The following is a 24735-nucleotide window of genomic DNA, read 5'->3' on the forward strand; positions in this document are numbered from 1 at the left end:
CCCTCCACTACGGCGTCTCTCATAATCATATAGTGGTTTTGGGACGTTAAACCCCACATATCAATCAATTATTTTTTTGCTGACATTTCTTTCGTTTCTTTGCTTATTTCAGCTTTGACAATTTAAATAGTTTCTTTAAAAAAAAACAACACATTAATTTTAGCTGGCTTTGTGCATTGTCATAAACGCGAGCTACCCAACAGCAGCCGGAAAGCAAACGCGATCGGGCCACCTCACGAGCTCTCCTGTAGATGTCCGACATACCACGCCAAATAATATATAAAAAAGTTCCACTATTAAGCGCTTGTTGCTGGACTGAGTGATACATTGTGCATATGAAGAAATTACCGCGTGACAAGAGTGACTATAAGTGTGATTATTTTTAGCAAGGGCTCTCGTGTCAGATTACAAGATAATAGAGGGTGTGCCGAGGGACGGAGAAGTCCCGATAAAGAGGTTTCCGCTGTGTCCACGTTTCATGCGTTCTTTTCCTCTCAGTCTTTCGAAGGCTACTCGTACAGCAGCACATATTCTATCTGCGTCTTTGTTGTCGAATAAATCATGGTACAACGAAAAACCGTGTTTTTATGCAGTTCTCAAAATACGAGTGTACATAAACACTGTAGCTTCGTTAAACTTCTATACATGCTTGCTGGTCGTGTTTAACTTGACAGTTTGTTCCACGTGTGCTGCATTGTCGCTGTTACCTGCACACCCTTCCACTGGTGTATGGTGCTTACAAAACTGAAAATAGTCTTTAACGATTGTAAAACAAACATGTCCCATCTGATCACTCCCGCAGGTCGCAGACGAAGAGTGGCGTCTGCCGAGCCTTCCCCGCGGCCCGGCCGACGCACGTCTGTCTCCTCGGCGGCCAGCGACGACGGCTGCTACCGGCGCATGGGAGACGTTGTTTCGCGGCGCACGTTTCCCACCGTTGAGCCTTTGGTCGGTGATGCGGTGTACGCCAATGTTCCGCTTTTGATGCGGCCAGAGGAGCCTGCAGCCCCCCCTCAGGGGTCGTCCGTTGAATCCTCTAGAGAGTCGGTCGGCTCGGCGCCAGTCTATGGCCATAGAGGTATTCCAACGCATATTATTGGCAGTGAACAACCACTTGCTGCATGCACGTGCATGTGTGTGTGTGTGCACACTTAGAAGAATAAAAGTTGTCGGTCAGGGTGCATGAAACACCGAAAATATTTACAGTATTCTTTTATTTACCCATTAAAGTAACAATATAAATGTTTTAGGTATTGTTGATCTTCAATACCTTTAGCATACATCAGTGGTAATAAACTGAGCACGCGCACATGGACACCAAAAAAAGAAAACATTGATTATGAATATTTCAACATTTCAACTTGTCTGGTGCGTCAAAATGAATTTGAGATCATTTTTGCGACCATTAACCTGCCAAGCTGCACCTCGTCCGGTTTCGGGGAAACATATTTCAATTAGGAAAATCCTCGCCTTGCTTCCCTATGAAATTGTCTAGAAAGCAAACGGTTCAGCAGTCATCTCAAGTGGTAGTGTCATGGTGTAGGTTGCTTAGGAATATTTTTTAACGAAAGCAGCACTGTGTCTATTCATGCCCGAGGTGACAGTTTTGTAGTCCAGCTGTCATTCATATTTATAATAATAACTAAATGGCAGGCTGTACAGTGATGATTATAGGCGTAGATCATGTCACTGATAAAAATCGGAATAGAAATTGCTGGCAAAGCTTGGTTTTACGGGGACTGAGCTTCCCTCCCGTATACTTCCAGTTTCCAACGGGAGAGTTATATGTATGGCGAATCAAGAAACCCTCAACTTGAATCACCTCCATGAGGCACGACGAAGGATGAAAACGAACGTTCATTAATGAACCGCAATCGTATTTTTCAGGATCTGCAGTTCCATTGATTCCGTCAAAGAAGGACCCTTCCAGCTCGAAGTCGCAATACAATGGTGCTGAAATGAAGCCAGGAATTTCAGACCAGTCTACGAAAGTATCCAAACCAAAGCCTTTCGATTTCCTGCCATGGTGCCTGTGCTCCAAAGGTGTGAATAGCCTCGTTGTGATTGGTTATACTTTTTTGATGTTCACTTGTATCTGCTGCAGCAACGAATGAATGCGCTGTTACTGTATGCTTTGGGCTCAGTGCCACCACTGCGTAATTAGCAGTTGGATATTTGCCATTAACACTATGACGAAATTTCTTTTCAACAGGGCTGCTAGACTTCGAGGTAAGGCTAGCCAAAACTCGGCGCCACTTCAGCTAGGGGAATACTGTTTTTTCGCCACTGTGCAGGAAGCAGCGGACGCTCGAGCTTGCCGTACGGAAAGCCCCGTCTACGACCACGGCTGCCAGCCGTCACCGAGGATGCCTCGCGTCGCAACTCGACAGACATCGGCACGCCCGAGGGCGAGCTTGGATTTCTGCAGCACCTGTGCCTATGCGCTGTGTGCCGGGCCCAGATGCACTCCTGTCAGCTTCTGGCACAGCTCGTGAGGGAAGCCCAAGGGGCTGCTGGTGAGCGCTCATACTGTGTACTGTTGGGCAGAAACATTGAAACACTTGCATTATGCGATTGAGAAGAGGGAGGTTCATTATAAATACGCACTTTTTGGGTGCTTACTTAACGCATAAATACTTCAGTGGTTTGTTATTTTAATCTCCTTACTTCAAATATATGCAACCGTTGGTGCAAGCATAGCAGTAACCTGAAACATTTTTTAAACTGTCTGATAAACATTCTTTTCGTTGAAGGGTGATTCCTTTTCTTTTGATTAAAAAATATAGCATTGCCTATTCCGACACATCATTTGACCAGCTCACGAGAGTCGATGAGGCCACAGAAGTGCATAGCGTTTTGTTCTGAATGAGGTCGGTGAGCTGAAACGCGACGCCAACGTCTGCTATACAGCCTGTTCCAATTTCTTACCTTGGGGTGGCTCGTCGGTTATCGCGGTAGCTTGCGAATGGGAGTTATTTGTAACAGATCCTCTGAGAAGAACTGCAGGAAGAGTGACATCGCATACGGGCCAAAGGGATTCGACCACGTCACAGTGCCATGAAAGTTATCTATTACACGCGAATAAAAATGCAATCTCGCTGGTGGCTACGAGTATGGCGCATGGCCAGTCTTCGGTCATTCCCAAAAGGCCGTTTTTTTTACTGTTTTTACCACACGCCAATTTAAAGTAAAATACGAAATGTCTTTTCGAAAGCAGTTCACTCTCGTTAATACCTCTTCCTCTCCAATTTCCGATGTCACCTCCGGAGTGCCTCAGGGTATAGCGTCTTGGGGCCACTACTTTTAGGGGCGAAGCTCCTTAGGGCGTGGGCTGTGCGTCCCCTGTAGCCTGTATGTAGCCACCTCTAGTTTAGTTCTTGCAGTGTGCACTAGATGGCGGTACCGTCCCCTGTATGTAGCCACCTCTAGTTTAGTTCTTGCAGTGTTCACTAGATGGCGGTACCGTCTCCTGTATGTAGCCACCTCTCGTTTAGTTCTTGTAGTGTTTACTAGATGGTGGTACTTGTAGCTGATGATGAAAAGATGCAAGATGTTATAAACTAGAAAGCGGTACTTGTAGTTGATGAAAGACGCGAGATCTTATAAAATAGGAATGATGTCACATATGGCGCGTGTCATTGGTTGAAGGCAATCGTTCGATTTAGTGCGGCGACGTACGCTAGGGAGAGCGTTGTAATAAAATCCGTTCGCTGTTGGCGCGCGCTCGGAGTCGCCGGATGGATAAGGCTGCACAGCGGAGAGAGCGCAAGGCACAGACCATAAAGCCGTCATAATGAAGGGACATCGCAAGCCATCCATCGTCTAAGAACAAATAAAAGTTGATTTGTGTATATACACACACAGCGTTTCTCACGTCTTTACATGATGATCGACTGGGCGAATTACACGGAAGATTCACAGTTTACCGATGAATCCCTCCGGAGCTTCGCCCATTCATCATCATTCACCCCGTGAATATGCCGTAATTTTTTCTAATCTACATTAATGATCTTCCAACTAATATTTCTTCGTCAATACGGCTCTTTACTGACGATTGCATTCTACACCGTTCTATAACTAGTACCGATGACCACCTTGCTCTCCAAAAAGACCTTAATCTCATTAACAACTGGTGTGGTGCATGGCAAATGACTTTAAATTTATCAAAATGTAATGTAATATCCTTTAGTCGAAAAAAATTAACTGTTGAATTTCATTACTCCATAAATAATTCCAACGTGTCACGGTCGTCTTCGTATAAGTACCTCGGCGTTCATTTCACTTCTAATCTTACTTGGGTGGCACATGTAACCTACATATCTGCAAACGCAACAAGAACACTGGGATACTTACGTCGAAACCTACGAAACGCGCCAAATAACGTCCGCAAACAAGCTTACTTAACCTTTGTTCGCCCACAGCTGGAATTTGCATCACCCATATGGTCCCCCTTCCAAGCCTATCTCATTAATCAGCTAGAAGCTGTGCAAAACAGGGCGGCACGGTTCATTTCACGTATTTACAGTCGCCCCTCGAGCGTCACACAAATAAAACATGACCTTTCATTACAGCACCTAGACATACGGCGCACAGTTGCCCTCCTGTCTTTGCTTCATAAATATATTCACGCGTCCAGGCCACCACCCTTCCCACTAACGGCACCATTGCGCATGTCTAAATGACTTCAAAATCAGCGAAGCATCACACGCATCTTTGGAAAAACAAAATCATTCAATTCATCGGCTTTGCCTCGTGCCATAGCACTCTGGAATGACCTACCCGACGTCATTGTCAATTTAACTAATCATGAAAATTTTCGCGAGCAATTAATGATACATCTATCTCAATAGCATTGTATAACCTCCTTGAATTCGGTTTTTGTTCTTTGTGCTTTTTTGCGGCTGGGAAATTCTTGTTGTTGCTTGAAGCTCCTCTTTATCATTTGTGCAACCACTGTTATTTGTTCCAATGTTATTACTTGCTTTGTATTTTTATTAGTTATTAGTTATTGGTTGCTCTGTAGTTGCTTTGCTTTATAGTTGCTTTGTATTGTGGCAGAAGTATCACCCACTAGCATTCTTTCCTATGTACCCCCCTTATTCTATGCTCCGTAATAGAGCCTGTAAGGTATTTTTAAATAAATGAATAAATAAATGTATGTGCCAAGAAGATACTGAGAGGTCTTGAGTGAGAAAAAGGCAGTATTTACGCAGCGTGACGCCTGCTTTCTGCGGTACCAGATAGCTTGTCAGCAGAAGGGAAGGGGAAGGCAAATCGTTTATTTCATTCAACAAACGATACCGACCTTTAACGGTGGCTGCTTAATAAACGAAACGAACAGTTGAACTATCTCTTCAATGTCTCTGGAGAACTTGGAATGTGGCCTCGTTCTGTTGCACAACGCGCTGCATAGGCTTAGATTTATGACGTACATGATTTCCACGCTTTTCTGATAAAATGAGAATAATTATGAAACCTGAATGAAACACAGCATGGTTTGCGTATTGCCTGCTCCAGCGGAGCAATCTTGAATGAGAGGTTGTGAGGAAAACTCGCAGAGTACCGCGCGATGATTTAAACTTTTTTATCGCTTGACCTGGTCACTTGATGGCCCGCGCATGCTCGGTAAGGCCCTATCGCAGCTATCCAGTCTCCTTTGGGATTCGGCATGTACCGAGGCAACCGGCCAGCGCGTCTGTCCGAGCCAGCGCCAGCGTTGGACAGCTTTCCGTCCGATGAACCGCACGACTCGTTCGAGAGCATGATCCGCGACGAGTACAGCTTCCTGCGGGAGCCCGAGTCTGAGGACTCCACCTTCTACGACGACGACGTCTACCCCGTTCATCTGCCCGAGCAAGGTGAGGGCCCCACGACCATTGTTTGTACTTGCACCATTTGGGAATTTCGAATAGCAACCAAACGTTTTCAACGAAATACACGTTGAATAGTGTCAAAAGCAGGTCGGAGAAACAAAATATAGAGCAATTTGTCCCAACAGTTTTAGAATAAAGAACCCTTCTTTACACGGTTTACTATAAGACTGTATTTAGATTCTAGTATTATTACTTTTAGAAAGCTTCTCCTTACAACGACCGCTACTAAGCGTCACTCATTAAAAACAAAGAAAAACACTAATTCATTATTAGGGAAACAGAGATGACGTTTGTTGGCACACTGGATTCTCGAAGGAGTACAAATGATTGCTGTCCGTAACTTCTCCAGTTCAATGCAATACTTCGGCCATGAGGTTGAAATTCGTCTCACTTTTGCTCGAACTTTGTTTCACTGGGCACAGATGAGGAGTACACGTTTTTTGATGAATTATGATAATTACGAAAAGTGACTATATTCGATTCGAATACCTAATCAAATAGTCAGTATTAGATTAACTATAGTTTTGAATACAATGCACCCCTCTATGCTTTATAAAAGCTAACAGCAGCCCCGCCACGGTGGTCTAGTGGCTAAGGTACTCGGCTGCTGACCCTCATGTCGCGGGTTTGAATCTCGGCTGTGGCGGCTGCATTTCCAATGGAGGCGGAAATGTTGTAGGCCCGTGTGCTCAGATTTGGGTGCCCGTTAAAGAACCCCAGGTGGTCGAAATTTCCGGAGCCCTCCACTACGGCGTCTATCATAATCATATGGTGGTTTTGGGACTTTAAATCCCACATATCAATCAACCAAAAGCTAACAGCATGATAATACTGCATGTGGGTCACTATACACTGGGCAGCGTCGCAGGGTATCAGCAGAGTTCAAAGCAGCCTCATTAATAGATCATGAAGACAAATGAACTCCGTCACAGAACAATGACGACATCGCAGTTTTGTCATCATGTGTGTCCCCTATAACACTTCTGTGATGTCCTGAGCTTTACTGCGTTTATTTTTCGAATAAGACTATCCACACCATGAGAATTATAGTTTGAGGACAATGCGTGAAGAGGTAACACCTGCATAATGAAAGTCGTTGCACAACAGGTAGCCTAAGTGCAAATACCGTGTGAATAGACACGACGTGGGTAAATGCAAAAAAGTGCTCTTATTTTTTACCGAATGTTGATCATAGCTTCTACTTTCTCATTATGTCCTAGGACCACATCCCCGAATGGTTTTTTTGTTCGGATGTAGTCATGATTCACAGTATAGCCGCCCCCTCTAATTCATTAATGCCCCAAACTTTATTAGTGCCCTGAATCCCGGTCTTTTCAGACCGAGGCGGGCCGCGTCCACATCGGTACCGTCAGGCCGAGCCATGTGGTGTGATTGTGAACCTTCAGGACTGCCCGTAGCTGATCTTGATAAGACGCACTTTGCAGCATCTTCTGCCAGTAAAGCCATTGTTCTTCACGGTCGGCAAATGTCGCGGGACAGCCCGCCAGCTTGTGTCTGATTCCAATGATGTCATCACACGTTGCCTACTCCCCAAGTAATAACATTTTGTGATGTCGTTGTATGTAATTAAATGATCTTTATAATCTCCGGAATGGTAGTGGGTGCATAATGACACGCCTACATGTCAGGAAAAATACTCTACACCTTCTTGAGGGCAATAAAGTGGTTTGTTGGATGCTATACATTCCGGAGCTACTGAATATCAGTAAAAGAGTGAGCGCCAGAATACGACGGTCACAAAAAAGGAAGAGCAGATTGTTCTTTTTTTTCGCGCTTCGAACATGCGCATTGAGGAACTTATTTCTGGGGATGCACTCATTACCAGTCTCCCACGCCCTAGTCACGACGGGGAGACGAAGGTATGTTTTGTCAAGTGCGGGTAACTGTGTTTAGTGCTATGCCTTGACGAAAGTATCAATAAGCGTTTTGGAAATTGGTGAAGATATTCGTAATAGTAGAATCTGCGGTTGCATGTGCCACTGCTAGGGCCGAGTTGATCCCCTCAGCCACGTCAGGGCGTGCCGTTTTAATCAACGTGGAGGTGTTAACGCACCCTTCCTCCGTCGTGGCAGCAGCGCTCTAGCCGTTCCTTCAAGTGGGCCTGCCACATCGTCGACATAAAGGATGTCTCCATGATTTCCGTACAGCCGTATACCTATAATCATGTTTGCCCGTCACCTTAAAAAGAGGGGGCGTCCGCGACGGCGACCACGACGCAATATGGCGTTCAACTGGGCAAAGCGTGTCACCACTTAGTTCCCGTGGGTGGTGGCAATGACTTCGAGACACACCCTTATCAATCAATCAATCAATCAATCAATCAATCAATCAATCAATCAATCAATCAATCAATCAATATAACTATTTTATATAAAACAATAAAACTACAAAGAATATTTGCACTGATAGCCTTAGGCGGCTAGTGACCGGTACAATACAATGTGCATAGAGAATTTACAGGTCCCCTTTGAAAAAAACGAAAACAAGTCATATAAAACAGGCAATACACGTATACATTTTCTCTTGCGAACATTCGAACTTATAAGGTTGCAAGTAGCTTACTGTACCCGGCACTCATAAGAAAAAGAAAAAAGAAGACAATGACAATAAAATCGAACAGACATAGACACAGGCTTATATATCTTGTCTTAAAAAAAATGTTGTATGCTAGGCCGAAATTACGTGCTGTTTTATTCTCAAGGGGAATCGCGTTACTAATTTTTTTTCCATCAAATTTGGTCAGTTTTTTTATATAACTATTGTAACATTTGGGCAGATTGAAACTGCCTTAGAAGCATGTCCCGTATTGCGTGTAGAAGTTAGGAAAATATTAGCAGGCAAAAGTGAATTTCTACTACTTCTTTTATTTACCGAAACATCAATATTGTAGTCACGCAACATTGCTGCCGAGAAAATGCATGGTGATTGGAAAATATTACCTACTGGTTTAACTTAGCTAGTAATTTTCAATGTATGCGCTTTTGAATTCATTCAATAGTTTTTATAAGACTCTTGTACGTAACACCACACGATTCCAAGCAGTAACTCATATAACACAGAGACGAGCTTTTGTCGAGCTTTTATTATTTGGCGAGCTTTTATTGGCGAACATTTATTATTTGGCGAGCTTTTATTGGGGAGCCTTTATCAGAGCATAGCAGCCATGGGCTACCTTTGCGTGCACACACTGTACGTGTTCGTGCTAGGGTAAATTTTCATAAAAAATGACGCCCAAATATTTAAACGAAGTAATTTGTTGAATAGGAGCGTTGCTTATTGTCAGGTTAAAAATTCAGTATCAATGTGTTTCCTGTGAGAGTGAGACACTACGTTCCTTTTTTGTACATTTAACAGTGACCTGATTCTTGGCAAACCATTCCGAAATGTTAAAAAAACTGGTCTTCATGTGTTTTTGTAGCGCTGTTAAGGAGTGCCCTAAAGAACTAAAACAGTGTCGTCCGCGTACATCCATGCCCTAGACCTCTGTAGGAATCGCGGTACATTATTGATATAATAGAAATAACAATATAGGGCCTAATACAAAACCCTGCGGTTCCCCACCTTTAATATAACTACAAGATGAATTGATGTTACCAATGACTCCTTTTTGTTTGCGTGTCGATAAATAACTGGGAAAGAAATAAAGTGAGTTACCCGCAACTCCATAGCAATGCATTTCTCCCCAATAAAATGACGGGACTAATAGCATCAAATGCCTTGCTTATTTCTAAAAATACTGCTATTACTATGTTGTTTTTTAGTAGCCCGGAAATAATATATTGTGTAAGCATTGATACAGCAGTTGAAGTGGACCTGTTAGCAACAAAACAGTGTTGCTGGGAACAAAGTATATTCTGATTAGCGCCTTAATTGCGACGAAATCAATTTTTCAAGCGTAGTGTTAATAATACTGAGGACAGATATTGGCCTGTAGCTGTGCGGAAGATTACGATCAACTGATTTGTAAACTAGTACTACCTCGGTAGTCTTAAGTATATATGTTAGGGTATTTTCGAGAAGAAAATGCGTGATTATATATGTGACAAAACGGACCACACATGACATCAACATTGTCCTTTAAAATCCTTGATGATATAAAATCACGGCCAGCTGCCTTGTTCCTTGGTGACTTCTCAATAACTTGTCGGATGTCGTTCTCCGTTACGTCATTCGACAGGCACGCCACGTCCTCTCGTATCGAATTAAACGCTGGGTTGGCGGAGTTTTTAAACTTGATTGATTGCGGGTATAAATTGGCAGCAGCAAGCACAGGACCGGGTTAACTGGCGGAACATGGGAGAGGCCTTTGTCCTGCAGTGGACGTAGTCAGGCTGATGATGATGATGATGATGATGATGATGAGGGGTTCAACGTCCCAAAACCACCATATGATTATAAGAGACGCCGTAGTGGAGGGCTCCGGAAATTTTTACCACCTGGGGTTATTTAACGTGCAGCCAAGTCTGAGTACACGGGCCTACAACATTTACGCCTCCATGGGGAATGCAGCCGCCGCAGCCGGAATTCAATCCCGGGACCTGCGGGTCAGCAGCCGAGTACCTTAGCCACTAGACCACCACGGCGGGGGGAGTTTTGATACTTAAGAATGTAAAAAAAGCGTAGATTATACCACGCCTTTTAGGGGGCCCTATGTTTTTCTACTTGATTACATGACCTAGCTCACATTGGAAGCCCCATCAGCGCGTCTGCGCTAATACGTACGTTGAGATTTGCGTAGCTGTATTTAATAAAAGGTAGCCTTTCTCCAATAGGTCCCGTCAACCAGTCCGGTTTGTCTGTTGTTTTCATGACGCAAGAAATCATGCTAGTGACAGGTTCAGTTGCTCTGTCGATTCGTCATGGGTTGGAAGTCTCTCATACTTTCCAAAGAAGAGCAGTGGCAGTACGAGTAACTTCGGAAAGCCCAGCAGTAAGCGCGTAGACGTAGAGCAACTGCCAACGATGGCAACGGGCAAGTGAAGTCAAAAGCATGCACGACGCCTCGTTGTCGGAACGCATCCCCAGTTTCACTGGTCTTCCCTTTTCCCATACAGTTGAAAGGGCTGTAACTTTTTATATGAGAGCGAGAATGCTTCTGTGAATTCGCTAACACGCCTTATAGATGAACCTACTAAGGTCTCGTAAAATCCAAATTAAATAATATAGTGATGGTGATAAGCCAGTTTGTCATAGAGAAGGCTTTGAGAGGGAATAGATAAAAGACAGTAACTTAAACTTTGTGTCGAACGTGCCAAAGCTACTATATTTTGATAAGACAAGCCGTAGGGGGAGAAACTCCGAATTGATTTTGACCGCTTGGGTTTCTTTAACGAGCACCAATCTAAGTACACGGGTAGTTTCGCATTGTAACTCATTAAAATGCAGCCGAAGTGACTGGCAATCAGACCCACTTCCTCGAGCTTAACAAATATTTTATTGCAGGTTGTTCTTCCTCCTATGGTACATGTATAGCTTCCGCTCAGCCCCTGTTTACGAGATCCCAATAATTCTTTTAAGATTCGTCACTGATTACGAGTGTTTGGAGGAACACCCCGTACATTTGTCCATACATGAGAGAAAACTCACGTGCATGAGAAGGCGATAAACGTGGGTATGCAGTATATTCAGCGTTTAACGTTATATAAATAGTGGTCAAGGAGAAAATATGGTAGCTTAGGTTCCGAACTGAATGCGGGTGGCACTCTCGTTCACTGGTTGATGATGATGATGATCATGATGATGATGAGCCTTTAGCTTTGCTGGCACTCGCCCACAAAGGGGGATCGGGCAAGAACTCGGTGGCAGGATCATCAAGTGAGTTAGTTATGAGTCAGGCATTCAGGTATCTCGTAGCCGCAAATAATAATAACAATAGCGCCTTAATTGCAACAAGGTAATCAATAGCAACAAGGTAATCTTTTTGTTGCCATTATGTACGCACACACGGCAGAGCAAACCTCCCTGTGGCTATAACCTGATGTAATCCTTCCAAAGGATAAAATTACTGCCACGTTTATTTTTAATCCTTGCTTCTCAATTGGTTCGACCAGGTATCTTTTCCTTTGATAAGAATATCGTTGACAGGATAAAAAGAAATGACCTATGGATTCTGATTCCTTGCAAATAAGACATAACGGAGATGCTGTTAGTCCAGCCTTCTGTAGGTAATAATTCAGGTGCGGAATTCTGCATCGTAATCTTGTGATTGTAATTTCTAACTGCCGAGATACACACCACTGTTTGTTGCAGCAAAGTCTTAGATGTACGAAGTCTCTGACTTTATCCAATGATAATTTTTCTACTCCCTTGTGCAAACAAGCATTTCTATATATGAGTGCTGTTACATAGGCGAAATCAAGTAAAATAGGTAAGAGTGGTCTGCTTAACGCTTTGGCTACCGAGTCTGCCATCTCATTTGGATAATTCTCGCAGTGGCCAGGTATCCATAGCAAGTGGAATTTTTTCAGGTTTTCAGGTAATAAACTGCTAATCATACTCAATAATGCCACATTTTTTTGCTGGTTGCCTGTTAGCGCCTTCAGTACAAACAGGGCTCGCGCAATGTGAAGCAAGTTGACGGGTCACAATAGCAGATGCGTAGTTGTACTCAAGATAATGACTATTCTGTCTGGTCTGGACGGGAGAACAAGACTTATTGCACTCTATTCATTTTACGTACATTCTTTTCATCATAAATATTAAATACTGAAAATGTCTATATAGCTCATGTAATCAGTTCTTGGCTGAACTCCCTGAGTGGGTATGAGCCATATTTAAGGCGTCATCATCATCATCAGTGGCTGCGTGTCGCGCGCTTTAAACGAACAAGTGCGGCGGCATTGGCTGTGGAGCCCTGAGGCTAGCGGTACCGAAGCTCAGACCGCAGTATCAGCTCCCGCCATCCGCGACACGTATAGTTGAACCGACGGGTAGCAACCACTCTCCAGCATCTAACCCCGCCACCGATGGTGAACCATCAGAAGCAGAGCCGGAGTACCTCCACATGGACTTCCTAACAAAGTGAGTGTGGTTTATGTCCATGATCAGCAACAAGGCAGGGCAGAGCAGGGTGTACCATGGCACAGTGCGGCGGGAACAGAGCATGCTTAAGAAACGCGTAAAAAATAAGAGACTGCTGGCAACATTAAGTGAAGCCAAGAGCCATTGAGTGCATGCTTCACCTAATTGGCATTAAGTCAGTTTCCGCAAAAGGGAGTAAATATTTACTTGCATGCCAAAAACCCGGCGAAATTCAGTCGGCTGTTTCGTGCGTATACTAGCAGGACGCAACCGTGTGAGCACCATACACACTGCATAGCTGTTCTTGACGCCGCATCTGCCTAATACATACCTGAAATATGTTGCCGTGAATCAGTAGCATGCCCTAAACCTGACTGTCTTGACTCCACATTATTTAAAAATTTTTATTAATTATGTTCGTAAGCTCCACAGACATGAAAGCTTTTAGGCATTGTGTTCGTGAAGCATCTCATGGGTTCACCTTATTTTGAAGTATAATCGTAAAACGAAAAGTAACTCAAAATCCGCGTGCAGCTAGGCTTGAAATATTTTGGAGATAGTTGTTAAATAAATGGTGCAATACTCGCTCCCAATACCAAATCTCGTTCATAAATGCTGTGCCTATGAGAGATGGGAAAGCCGTCTTTCAAACGGCAGCGTTTGCTGGCAGATTGTACAACCTTCTTCCCTACGCTGACCTTTAGTGAGACTAAAACCTGCGGCTGTGGCCCACTGGCAAGGTTAGTTTGAAACCTCTGCCCTAAGCAAACAAAAGGAACAAAATAAAATGGGTGGGGATATTTGGTAGAAGTTCGATGGATGGACATTGACGTTGAAAGCCTAGCACATGTCACGGTACGCATTCGCAATATCACTATGAATGATAATAACAGCGCATATTATCCAATCCGGATGTTGTGCTTATCACCAGCAAATGCAGAGGGTAAGCGGCAAATAGCTCTTACAAAAGAAAAGCACTGTGAACTTGATCTTTTGGGGTGTGTGAGGAAAATCTTCTTATATACCCTTCCGAACAATTAGGACGTGTAGATGCCACCTAGAGATAGCGACAAACAGGGCTTGTTGGTTTTGTTACAAGCATATATCACAGGGCGAGTACAAGAGATTAAAGGGACGAATGTTTCATAGCCCTCGCTTTGCTTTGCACTAACGTACTTGAAAAATTCCCGCATATCCAAGAAGTGCATGATGATGAAGGAGTTTGCTCCCGAGGTTAAATCCAGCACATCATGAATACTCTGTACATATGCTTAATCATCATCATACAAAGACGTGACACGAGAGTTGTTGTGGTGTGATTGCATATACACGTTATACACACAATTTTTATTATTTACATATCAATATGCCATATACAGATATTCACATACTGATGCAGTATGTAGACTTTGTTCAAGAGCTTATTTAGGGATCACATAAGCTCGGAGGAACGGTTTCTTTTTAGTATAATGGCTTTCTTATCCATAAAGTAAAAAGCCAGAGAATCATGAGTTCTAGAATGCAGTGGAAAGTTCGCGAAGAGTCCTGACGATGACCCGGCACTGCAGCCTCATTGCAAGCCCTCCGCGCCGCCACCTTGGCTTCTGCGGTGTTCATAGTGGGTAGTGGTATTGACACGCACTGAGTGATGTCCGGCGAAAGAGAAAGGAAGTGCGACAAGAGCGAGCACTATTAGAGTTACCTTATATGCTACCTTTAGGTAGTATACTTGCGCCAAGGTACGACATCTTGGGTTCAAAAGCATTGCGGGACAGCCATTTACCGCCCGCGTAGAAGCAGCGCTCGCGCTTCTGAGTACTAGCGTTGCTTTTTTTATTTTTCGCTTTCCATTTATTTTTCATGAGGGTCAACGCCGGGCAGGGTGCATCCAGGCTGTGGCAAAGCAAAAGGCAGCCAGAAAGAAACAAAAAATTAATATATACAACCTATGTACACAACGTGGACGAGGAAGCCTGTGACGCTAGATGCGCCGGCCTTTTACAGGCACCGAGATGCTGAAGGAGGAGTGGGCAGCACCACCATCGAGACGCGTCCAGCGTCTCTGTGGGACGCGCCCAGTGTCTGTGAAGGACGCACCCAGTGTCCGTGACGGACGCACTAGGTGTCTGTGTGAAGGGCGCCAGCACGCTCATAACACTGCGAAGCATCGGCGTCGTCTGTGTAGTGTTGGCTTTTATGCAGTGCATTTGAACCACCTATGACCACGTGATGGTCCGTGACCAATAGCATTGCTGAAATCGTCAAAAGCCGGGTGAGCGGCACCCGGAAAGCAGTAGCGCAACTCTGCATATACAGAAACTATAAGCGCTATATATGGGCGCGGTCACCTAGCGGTCCCCTACCAAACTAGAGGATGCGCCGAGAGTGGAGCGAGCGTCGCCTGAGCGGCGGCACGCCATCTAACGAGCGCTGTTGAAACGACGATCACGGCTGCTCCTCTAGCGGGAGCAATGAGCACTAGCGTCCACACCGGTGCAATGACGAGGGACAACCCCTCCTCTCCCGCTAAAGAAGCAAGATCCTAAAATATTCACTGACTGGCCCGGTGGGAGTTCAACAGTTGGTTTAAATTCATATAAAAATTATCTGAATATACGAACAATGTAAAGAAGGAAAATGGTAGACTAAGTTTACAAAGTGAACTTATCCCATCTGTGATATTCAACGTTAAATAGGAAGCGGGTGGACAACGGCAAACAGAACTTAACCTTAACCATTATGAACCTGGTCGCGGGGCTACTCTACAGGCAAAAATTTTTAATGTTGAAGTTACTCGCAGGATTCAAATTCTAGCTAATCAGGATACTTAACGCAGCGACAAAACGCACATGCAAACGAACAGCTACTAAGGCGCGGAATTCTTCTTTTCTTTGTTCACTTTCAATTCACTCTCATTTTACCCCGTTAAACCCCACATATCAATCAATCAATCTCATTTCACCCCTCGTTAGGCGCTGTGGGAGGGGCTGACCGCGATATCAAGCAGAGTCACCGCCTGGCGGCAACTGGCCGAAATGGTGATGTGTGGATTGCTCCCTGCGTCGTCTGCTAGCCACGTCGTGTTTAGATAAGGGAGTATTTGATCGCGCATGTTCGTAAAGGGTGGTTTGTTCGGATACGTCAGCGCAAGCCTAACTGCTTGTGTTCGTATGCCTGAAACGACGTATGAAAGTATTCGGTCTTGCTCGGCTGGTAATGCACTGCAATAAGACCAGCGATGTGCAACTTTTTAGAGTGTTGTGTACCCTTCATTTACCAGAAATATTTTAGTGTAGGTGCCACTTTCAGCTTTAGGCACATCGTAAAATGCACTTGGCATTTGCTCAAACATGAAGGCTATTAAATGGTGAGTGAATTCAGCGTGGTTGTAAACGAAAACAAGGCTCTACGTCACGCCTGTACTTGGACCTTGTTGTTAGGTGTATAACTACGACACTGTATATAGTTCGACTATGCCATGAGCTTAAGTTATGTTTATCTGGCCATGGTACTACTACAGAGCGCTAATTGTATCAAGTGTGACACTTCAGTGCTTAAACTCTTCTTAAAACGTGAAACGAAGTTTATGAGTGCCATTTTTTACCTTGGAACGAAATTAATGCAGCGATATTTACGCTGAAACACCCATGTGCTTAGATTTAAAAATGCTTGAAAGACCCCAGACGTTCAAAATAATTCAGACGACGTGCCTCACATTATTGTTGTATAATTTTATTGTTGTATAATCTTTTTTTACACTGTCGGGATTGTTTGTGTAGCCAGTTATTGACTGACGGAAGGCAGCGTTCTTTTATCGATTGAAAAAAAAGAGAAAGGAAACATGTTCTTTCCATGAAATAAGCATATCTTTGTTTTATCACTGTCGTATGGACGTAATTCTTCAATGAAAAGTTTCTGCAGAACTCTTATGAGCTTTTGATAGTTCTACTGGTGCAAGAACATGTTCGTAGGTGGTGACGCAAAGCACTGTCAGCCAGGAAGCTTTCCTGGCTAGACTTATTAGCTGTCCCACATTTCATGGGGAATAGAATGAGGCAAAAAATGCGCCTGCGTATTCGGTGCGAACAGTGGCACCGAACGCGTCGAACCGATATGGGGGGTACTTTACCTTCTTTTTTTTTATAGTATTCAGATAAAGAAGATGTTAATAAGTAGTTCAGTCGTGAAGTAGAAGTGCGTAGGAGTTGGAACATGAGTGAATTGCGTACAAACAACGCAGCAAAAACGTGATTTAGTGCGAAAGCGCGCAGTCAGCCAGCTAGGACGAGCTTCAATCGCTAATAATAGTGAGGCTGCATGGGCTGTGCGCGTCGATTCAGCAGAGAGGAGAGTAAACATTACCAGTAAACTGCAGTCAACGTATTTTATTCGCCGGCAATCGGCTCAAACCACACGCAGTGAAACGCCGCTGTGTGTATTTGTGTACGCACCGCTGACTGCTTATTCACACTGCCGCAGGACAATGCTGCCACCTATACGCGATTTCGTCGTGAATACGCTAAAGTTTTGTCTATATTCTATTTCACGTCATTCACCTCCCGCAGTCTTGCTCATTGACTAACTGCTACAGTAGTGGAACGTTTGAAACACTGTTTCTCATGTTCGCCATCAACTCAGCGGTAAAAAAACCTCTTCACTAACCAATGCCCGTTAAGATATATGCATGTTGTAGTTCTGCGCTAAATTTGAGTTATATGTCACGCAGCAACTATGCTGGGCAATAAGCGCTAGACCTTGTGCTCTACATTTATAGACAAAGAAAGCGGCGCGAAAGTATTTGGGAGATCATGCAATTAACAATAATATATTGTGAAAAAATATAAGTTCGTCCTAATGAAGGCCGAATACGACAAGTTTATGCTGACGTAATATTACTGGCCTATACGGCTTACTTTTGACACAGTATGTTGTCCTGCTTTAGACTCTACATTCAGCTGTTCTTCCGAAATACCTGCCCTATAAGGCCAAATTGCCTGGTCAATTTGTTTGCGTCCATCGGAAGTGAACCAGCGGGTGCTGCAGTGGGATCTTGGTGCGATGAAGAAAGGCAAACGCTCGGTTACCCTTGTGCGACTGGACAGAATAGCGTTTTTGCTGACGAAAACACCACCTACACACACGAGGCCACGCGAATGGATCTCTTGCTAAAGTATTAGATCGCACCCCTGTTGGTGCACATAACAACTCACAACTGATGTTTTCGGGAACTAGCTACAATAGATTTATTAACGCATTTGCTAAATATTTTTGGTCAAATCATCGTCCAATGCCACGCGGTTAATCAGCCAGAAGAAATAAATACGGGACGACTGTGTTTACTTCTCTGAACATCTGCATTGGCGAGGGTGACATGTGGCACAGCTACAGACGTTTTCAAAGTGGGATCGCCTACATGCTGTACTCTCTTGTCAAAATTGTAAATGGTTGTTTTGATTGCCAAAAGGAGTAACCTTTAAAGACTAGATTACCGAGTAAAACAGGTAACCAAGTACTCACAAAGCTAAAATAAAAAAAAATAGTTGTGACCAACCAATATAATGTGAATGTTTTCAGACAAAGGGCTTCATGGAACTATATGTTTTCACCAAATTAATCTAGCATACTTTTACGGAGAGAGTCTGAGAGCTGAGATCTATGTATAGTTCTCATTCTGCAACGTGCATTACATGCGTCATACCTTGGTCTTGAATGTTGCGTATATTATAAAGAATAAAAAAGCTAGAATTTATTATTGTCTGTCAACCATCACGCACAGTGGACCAATTATACTGCACTCTTGTTTTTTAAATCCTTGCATTAAATTACAATTATTACACAAACACACTGACATTCTAGTTATACGCTCAATAGAGCAAGTTTGTTCATGACCGAATAATAAAATGCAGTAGTGTGAAAGAAACGAAGATGAGAGAAGAAGCAAAGGACTATCGCTTACTTCCAACAAGAGTGCTATTGAAACGTGGAATCGGTATTCCTCACGAGAAGAGAAGCTGGGGCCCAATTCATGATAATCTAACCAGACTTGTAATTGTCACCCTGATACCCAATTTTCCTGTCCCTCGAGCTAACGCTAATTAACACGCCACCCCATAATAATTACTTTCTTGTCCAATGCCTCATAGTTGGTGTAAGCAATTATGTGAGAAAATATAGTCAAGAGGTGCTTGATAATTACAACTAATTGGACTTTAGTGGCTGCAGTTTCATTACATTGTTGGCGAAAACGTATAGTGATTGTGCAAATTGCCTTTGGGACAATGTTTATCAGATCACGAACGGCGAGAGTATGCCCAGTATTGAATATTGAGTCAGGTCCGCGTAGGGGTGTAGCAGTTAAGCTCCCGGCTGCTGACCCGGATGTCGTGGGTTCGATGCCGGCCGCGGCGCTCGCATTTCGATGGAGGCAAAATGGTGGAGGTCCGTGTGCTGTGCGACATCAGCCCACGTTAAAAAACACCCGCTGGTTGAAATTCTCGGATTTCTCCCCTGTGGCGTCCCTCATAACCATATCGTGGTTTTTGGACGTAAAATCTCAGAAATTATTATTAACATTGAATCAGGGTAGGCCTTTTTATTTGATAAAATTGACGCACACTGTCATTGCTTACAGAGTATACAGTCAATTTGTTTTCATACTGTCATTCATCAAGCTTCATATCAGTTATGGTCAGGACAAAAGCTCCACACCAACATTTATCGTAGCTTCAAAAAGCGAAAAAAAGGTGGTTTATCATTGCCAAGGGCACGCCCATATGGTAGCATAACGAGGGAGAGACTTCATTCCCGTGCACTTTCCAGTACCACACTGGCAAGCCATCGGTAACATTGACATTGCAGCATGCGCCACGCTAGTTTCGCGCCATTGCTTCGTGGGCGCGTCGCATAACGTGTCTATAACGGACGAGCCTGGTGGCGCAGCTTGCTTCAAGGAAGACTACGGTAGCGACGGCGGCGGCGGAGAGGAGGCGGACCGGCATCCGCCCTTGTCGGGCCCAGTCGGAGGGCGCTCGGCGTCGACTGCCGCCAAGTCTGCATCCAGTGCGAAGAGGAGCGCCAGTGCGGCCGAGCACAGCCGTAGGGGAGCCATGGGCAACGTCTTCTCCTGCTTTCACGGCTCGTTCTCGCCCAGCGAAGCCCAGACCGAGCCCAAGCTGCTCCCAGTCGCACCCAGGCCACCGGGTGGTGAGTGCACAACACGTACAACTTTTTAAACTGGGTGAACACGAGTTTCTTCCTTGTATTTAGCTTGTGCGCGAGAGTGCTCTGACGGGTCACAGCAGACCAGTATGACTTCTCCACTGTGTTTCTTACCTCCATACGCTAAGAGCGCGAAAAACGACGAGGAGACAGTGGCGATATTTTCATGTTTAAATATGCCTCTATATTTTCGTCTTTTACTGCGCTGTTAACAATCCTTCAGTTCATAATGTGAAAGGAGACATCAGGGAAGTCGGTGCTCGCCACGATATCCGTGATGTGTTCTGTAGCAAAAGCATAGAGTGCAAGTGACACGAACGTTTCAAGGGACAATGGGACCGTTCTCACCGTCACGTCTTTGCTAGCGCAGTTTTGTGGTTAAAAGTATTCATCTTTATACAGGGTACAGTGCGGTGTAGTTGTGCAGCGGTGGAGTTAAAAACATCGGAGTGGTAATATCGTTAGTACATTGCAGAGATAAAGGCGTACCATGGCACTCTGCGCATGGGCTTGTTGCTCGTCGGCTTGTCTCAATGTCTTTTAATGCTGAATATTGTTTGCTACTTTATGCTTTTATATGACCCCTTTGTGTTAACAAAGCAGGAATGCACCAAAGCAGCGGAAATCATGAATTTATCTAGCTACAATCGACTTTCTCATAGTGCTATAACGAGTCTATTGTGGTTACGAAAATGTGATTTTTTGTTGTCAGTATAAAATGCGAAGATGTACGCACGCAATGAGCATAGCAAAAGTGGAATAGCTCACACTGATGAGCCATGGCGTATTGCCTTCGACACAAATTTAAAGACCAGATCACAATTTGCAAGTTTAATATGCATGGTCGCAAGCAAAATTTTGGGATCAGTTCTTCCCACAAATAATATTTTCTTTTAAGCCTAAGTATATTGGTTGAAATTGAGCAGTACAGCTTAAGTAATCAGGGTTTACTAACGATATGAGGATTTTTATGCTGTGGAAATATGCTAGGATGAAGTTCAATTATTTCGCCGTGCCAAGATCTTCAAATTTTTCTTGTGACCACACGTATCACCAATTTAGCAAACTGCAGGAAAAGCTGCAGAAAAGAGAAACGCTTGTAAGAGAACTGGAAACTATTTTATGAAGGTGATCAACTTTTCCACACGTTTTTATTTTCGTTATGAACAGTAATCTGCTTTACGCTTTTTGTGTTTCGCTCCTACCCGAATAATGCCTCCATTTGTTTAGAATCGGCATAGATGGTAGCTTTATCTTACATAGGAGAAAAAAAAACAGTAATGTATTTTTTGTGTACCTCTTGTTCAACGGACTCTCACAAGCAATGATTGATAGCTCCCACCTCCGCAGTTTTTATCTGCACTGCATGGCATGGCTTCTGCTGGGGAAAGCCTGCTTTGCTGTCTTTGTGTGGGACGCGCGTCGTGATCGCGCGTTGGCCGACGTCACACGAATGGTCTCAGTAAATTTATTTCTTGTCTAAGTGAGTTTCCATGCTGGCGCAGCGTCTTCTGCGCCACAAAACATTGGGGCGTGATGTTACCGAGGTGGGAGGCACGTCGCCTGTTCCGACCAGGCCTTGTTCTGTCAGAGAAATGTGTCAAAGAGTTGATGATAAAACGCGAACATTTTGTGGAGGCGAGAACCTTAGAGCCCCGTCAAACTTCGAAGATGGATTGTCGGCGTCAATGAGAAGTGATGCAAAATATCACTATCTTGTGATCACGACATATGGCGCCATCCTGACGTCAGATATGTCAAAATGTTCGATGTCTTTAGTCACCATGAGGTCACGCAATGTAACGTCATACAATGACGTCATCACATGACATCTTCGCTGTTTTGCTCAAACGTGGGCCACTTTAAACTACCTGAGTTGCAGTAAGCTTCCAAGGTCTCCGATCACGAAGACAGTGTGAAACCCAGTTACGTGCATAAAGCTTTTTGGGGGTATCAATACAATCGACTGAAAAGAATAAAAAGGAAGAATAACCTGGCTTACTGCTTCGAGTCCTCTTAAGTGGACGCATAAGGGACCCTGTGACGTCTGATCTAATTTTGCATGGCTAACTGACACTTCAAGCTCACATCCAAAAAAAGAAAGAAAAATAAAATTCTACAGCGTTTATTTTTTCGGAATAGTACATGTTTGACTCAGCGAAAAGAAACCCTTGTCAGTAAGGTGTTGGGTAGTAATTGTTTAATTAAACGAATGTTTCAAGGAGCTGCATAAATAGGCACCCATCCACTTCTATTTCTCTCTCTATTTTTACTCATGAGGAAGATGCGCAGCGCCCAACAGTTCTTTAAAGCGTGCGAGGATTGTCGTAGCTAACATAAGCGGAGATCGGAATAAATTCGTAGACAACAGCCACCATTTGTAGCGGAGTCACATCGAACAACACTTAAACAATTAGAAACAAAAGTAACATGAAATTTCGTAGTTATGCAGATAAGGAGTGAACTAGGATGAAGCGTCAAACAAGTGCGTATTTTGAATTAACGTATTTTGAATGCGGCTTGGGACTTGGCTTCCCGCCATGGCGCTTTGAGCTTAGCCGATTACACTTCTGCCATAGCCACTCCCGCTGTTTATTGCGATAGCAGTACATGTTTGCGTGTGCTTGAAAATGACAGTGACTGCGCTCACTGTGCTTTGCAAATCTGGAGGTGCAGCATAATAAATGAGCCTAGATGCCGGAAGGCGTGTATGATGATTGAAATAGCGCAATGAAGTTGAACCCTCCGATATGGAAAGTCCCTAAGAGCGAAATTTTCGGGACAACGAAGAAATATAGCATCCCTGGAGAACGTCTATATAAGATTCAATGCATTTGACCCCTCTCGACAGTGATTTTTATAAAGCACTTCCGCAATGACGAAAGTTTGAGGTAGCAATCCACAATATTTTTTCAATGCATGAGCTAGTTCAGAACCCACAATTTCAAGAATTTGAGTAGCGCTTGAGCAATCGACAGGTCCGACACAGAGTTTCCGCCAACGAGCATCGGTGCGACCATTGCTGTTTACGTTTGGTTCGATGGACAATTTATTATTTCTCCGCTGACAACAGTTCCTGGCTAACGCCTCGGTTCGAAACTATGTCGGCACGAGACGTTTCAAGTGACGAGACGCACGAAAAGGATGTCATGCCGACGGACATTCTGAAGACTGTTCAACTGCTTGCTATAGCGACTGTTAACGACGCTGTCATGAAAAGTGTGCGCGAAAAATATGAGAGGGACGGCGAAAGTGAAGAAATAAAAAAAGAGAAAGAAAGGCAGCTACGTTTGCCCGAAGTTCTTAATGCTTTTCACATGATTAGCACTTTATTCGGTGCCCACGGCGACGGCGAAGCTAATAATACGTACGCCCGAAAACTTCCATATCATTCTGAGGGACACCGTAGTGAAGGGCTCCGGGTATTTAGACCGTTGGGTGTTCTTTAACAAGCGCTGACATCGCACAGCACACGGGCTTCTACCATTACATCGAAATGCGACCGCCGTGGCCGAGATCGAACCCGCGACCTTCGGACCAGCAGCCGAGAGCGCTGTAGCCACTGCTCTACCACGGCGGACGACGATGACCAAGACATGCAAAACTAATTGCAAAATTTTGAGCCGTCAACCTCCCTTCAAAGCACAGATCAAGATCAGTGACTTCTTTAAATAAATTTTGCGATTGAGTTCTGCGGAAACCCGCAAAGTGGCGGAAGGATTAAGAAAGAAAAAGACAACCGCCGTTTTTTAGCATGAAGCCACAAGGAAATCCGTATGGATTTCTCAGAAAGAGAAGCCTCTTAGTTGCTGAAAAATTGGTCCTGGTCCGGGGTTCGACCAGGGACCAATGCCTATCCTGGCTGGTCGCTCTGTCAATTGAGCTAGGATAGGCGTTGGTCCCGGGTTCTAACACCGGACCAGGACAAATATTTTGGCATCTAAGAGGCTTCTCTTTTTGGGAAATCTCTACGGATTTCCTTGTGGGCTCGCGCTACAAGCGGGTGGTTGTCTGCTATCCTTCTTTAAAATAAATTTTGAGTTTGCGATGTAATTGGCGTGCGTGCTTTTCTATTTTTGCGACAAACATCGCTTTGCTGGTGATTTTTTTGTTGAGGTGTTCGACTGTACAGCGGAACCTTAACTTTATATTCTTAGACAAAGTGCAGCTGAGTGTGAGAAACATAATATTATAAACGCACAGTTTATGCTGAGTCCCTTTTTTTTACTTTCACGGAAGATATGAAAAAAAAAAGAAAAGATGAAGACGCCACTAACTGGAGCACCAAGTTACATTCAATACCTCAACTTCAAATCGTAGGTGCTTCCCATGCCTTTTCATTCTTTTTGACACTTTACTGTAATTAAATTGTGGTGGTTCTAAATATTTCTACTCTGCAGTGTTTGCAGGCTCTTTGTACTGACGAGTTTGTCGGGTACTGTCACAGAACTAAGCGAAAACGTGCTAAGATTCCCATTAGGGCGCATTCGTTTCTTTGTTTGTTAAACATGAATCAGCTCCAGCTCAAGGTATGACGTTCTCTACCCACTTTTTTGCCAGCGCAAATTTACGGGGTGGGGGAGTGATTGTTAAATGAAAAAAA

General features: G+C 44.0%; 1 protein-coding gene across 1 annotated transcript in view; it reads left to right on the forward strand.

Moving 5' to 3' along the window:
* The first annotated feature begins 810 nt into the window (after window positions 1-810).
* LOC119177105 (annulin) overlaps window positions 811-24735 on the forward strand; it is a 96405-nt gene continuing 72480 nt past the window's right edge. Inside the window, exons 1-5 of the mRNA XM_037428491.2 lie at window positions 811-1078; window positions 1888-2043; window positions 2295-2516; window positions 5631-5858; window positions 19854-20117. Of these exons, the coding sequence (XP_037284388.2) occupies window positions 901-1078; window positions 1888-2043; window positions 2295-2516; window positions 5631-5858; window positions 19854-20117 (1048 nt within the window). The 5' untranslated portion in view covers window positions 811-900. The remainder of the gene's footprint in view (window positions 1079-1887; window positions 2044-2294; window positions 2517-5630; window positions 5859-19853; window positions 20118-24735) is intronic.

This window comes from Rhipicephalus microplus, chromosome X, assembly GCF_043290135.1.
Source record: "Rhipicephalus microplus isolate Deutch F79 chromosome X, USDA_Rmic, whole genome shotgun sequence".
Taxonomy (NCBI): Eukaryota; Metazoa; Arthropoda; class Arachnida; order Ixodida; family Ixodidae; genus Rhipicephalus; species Rhipicephalus microplus.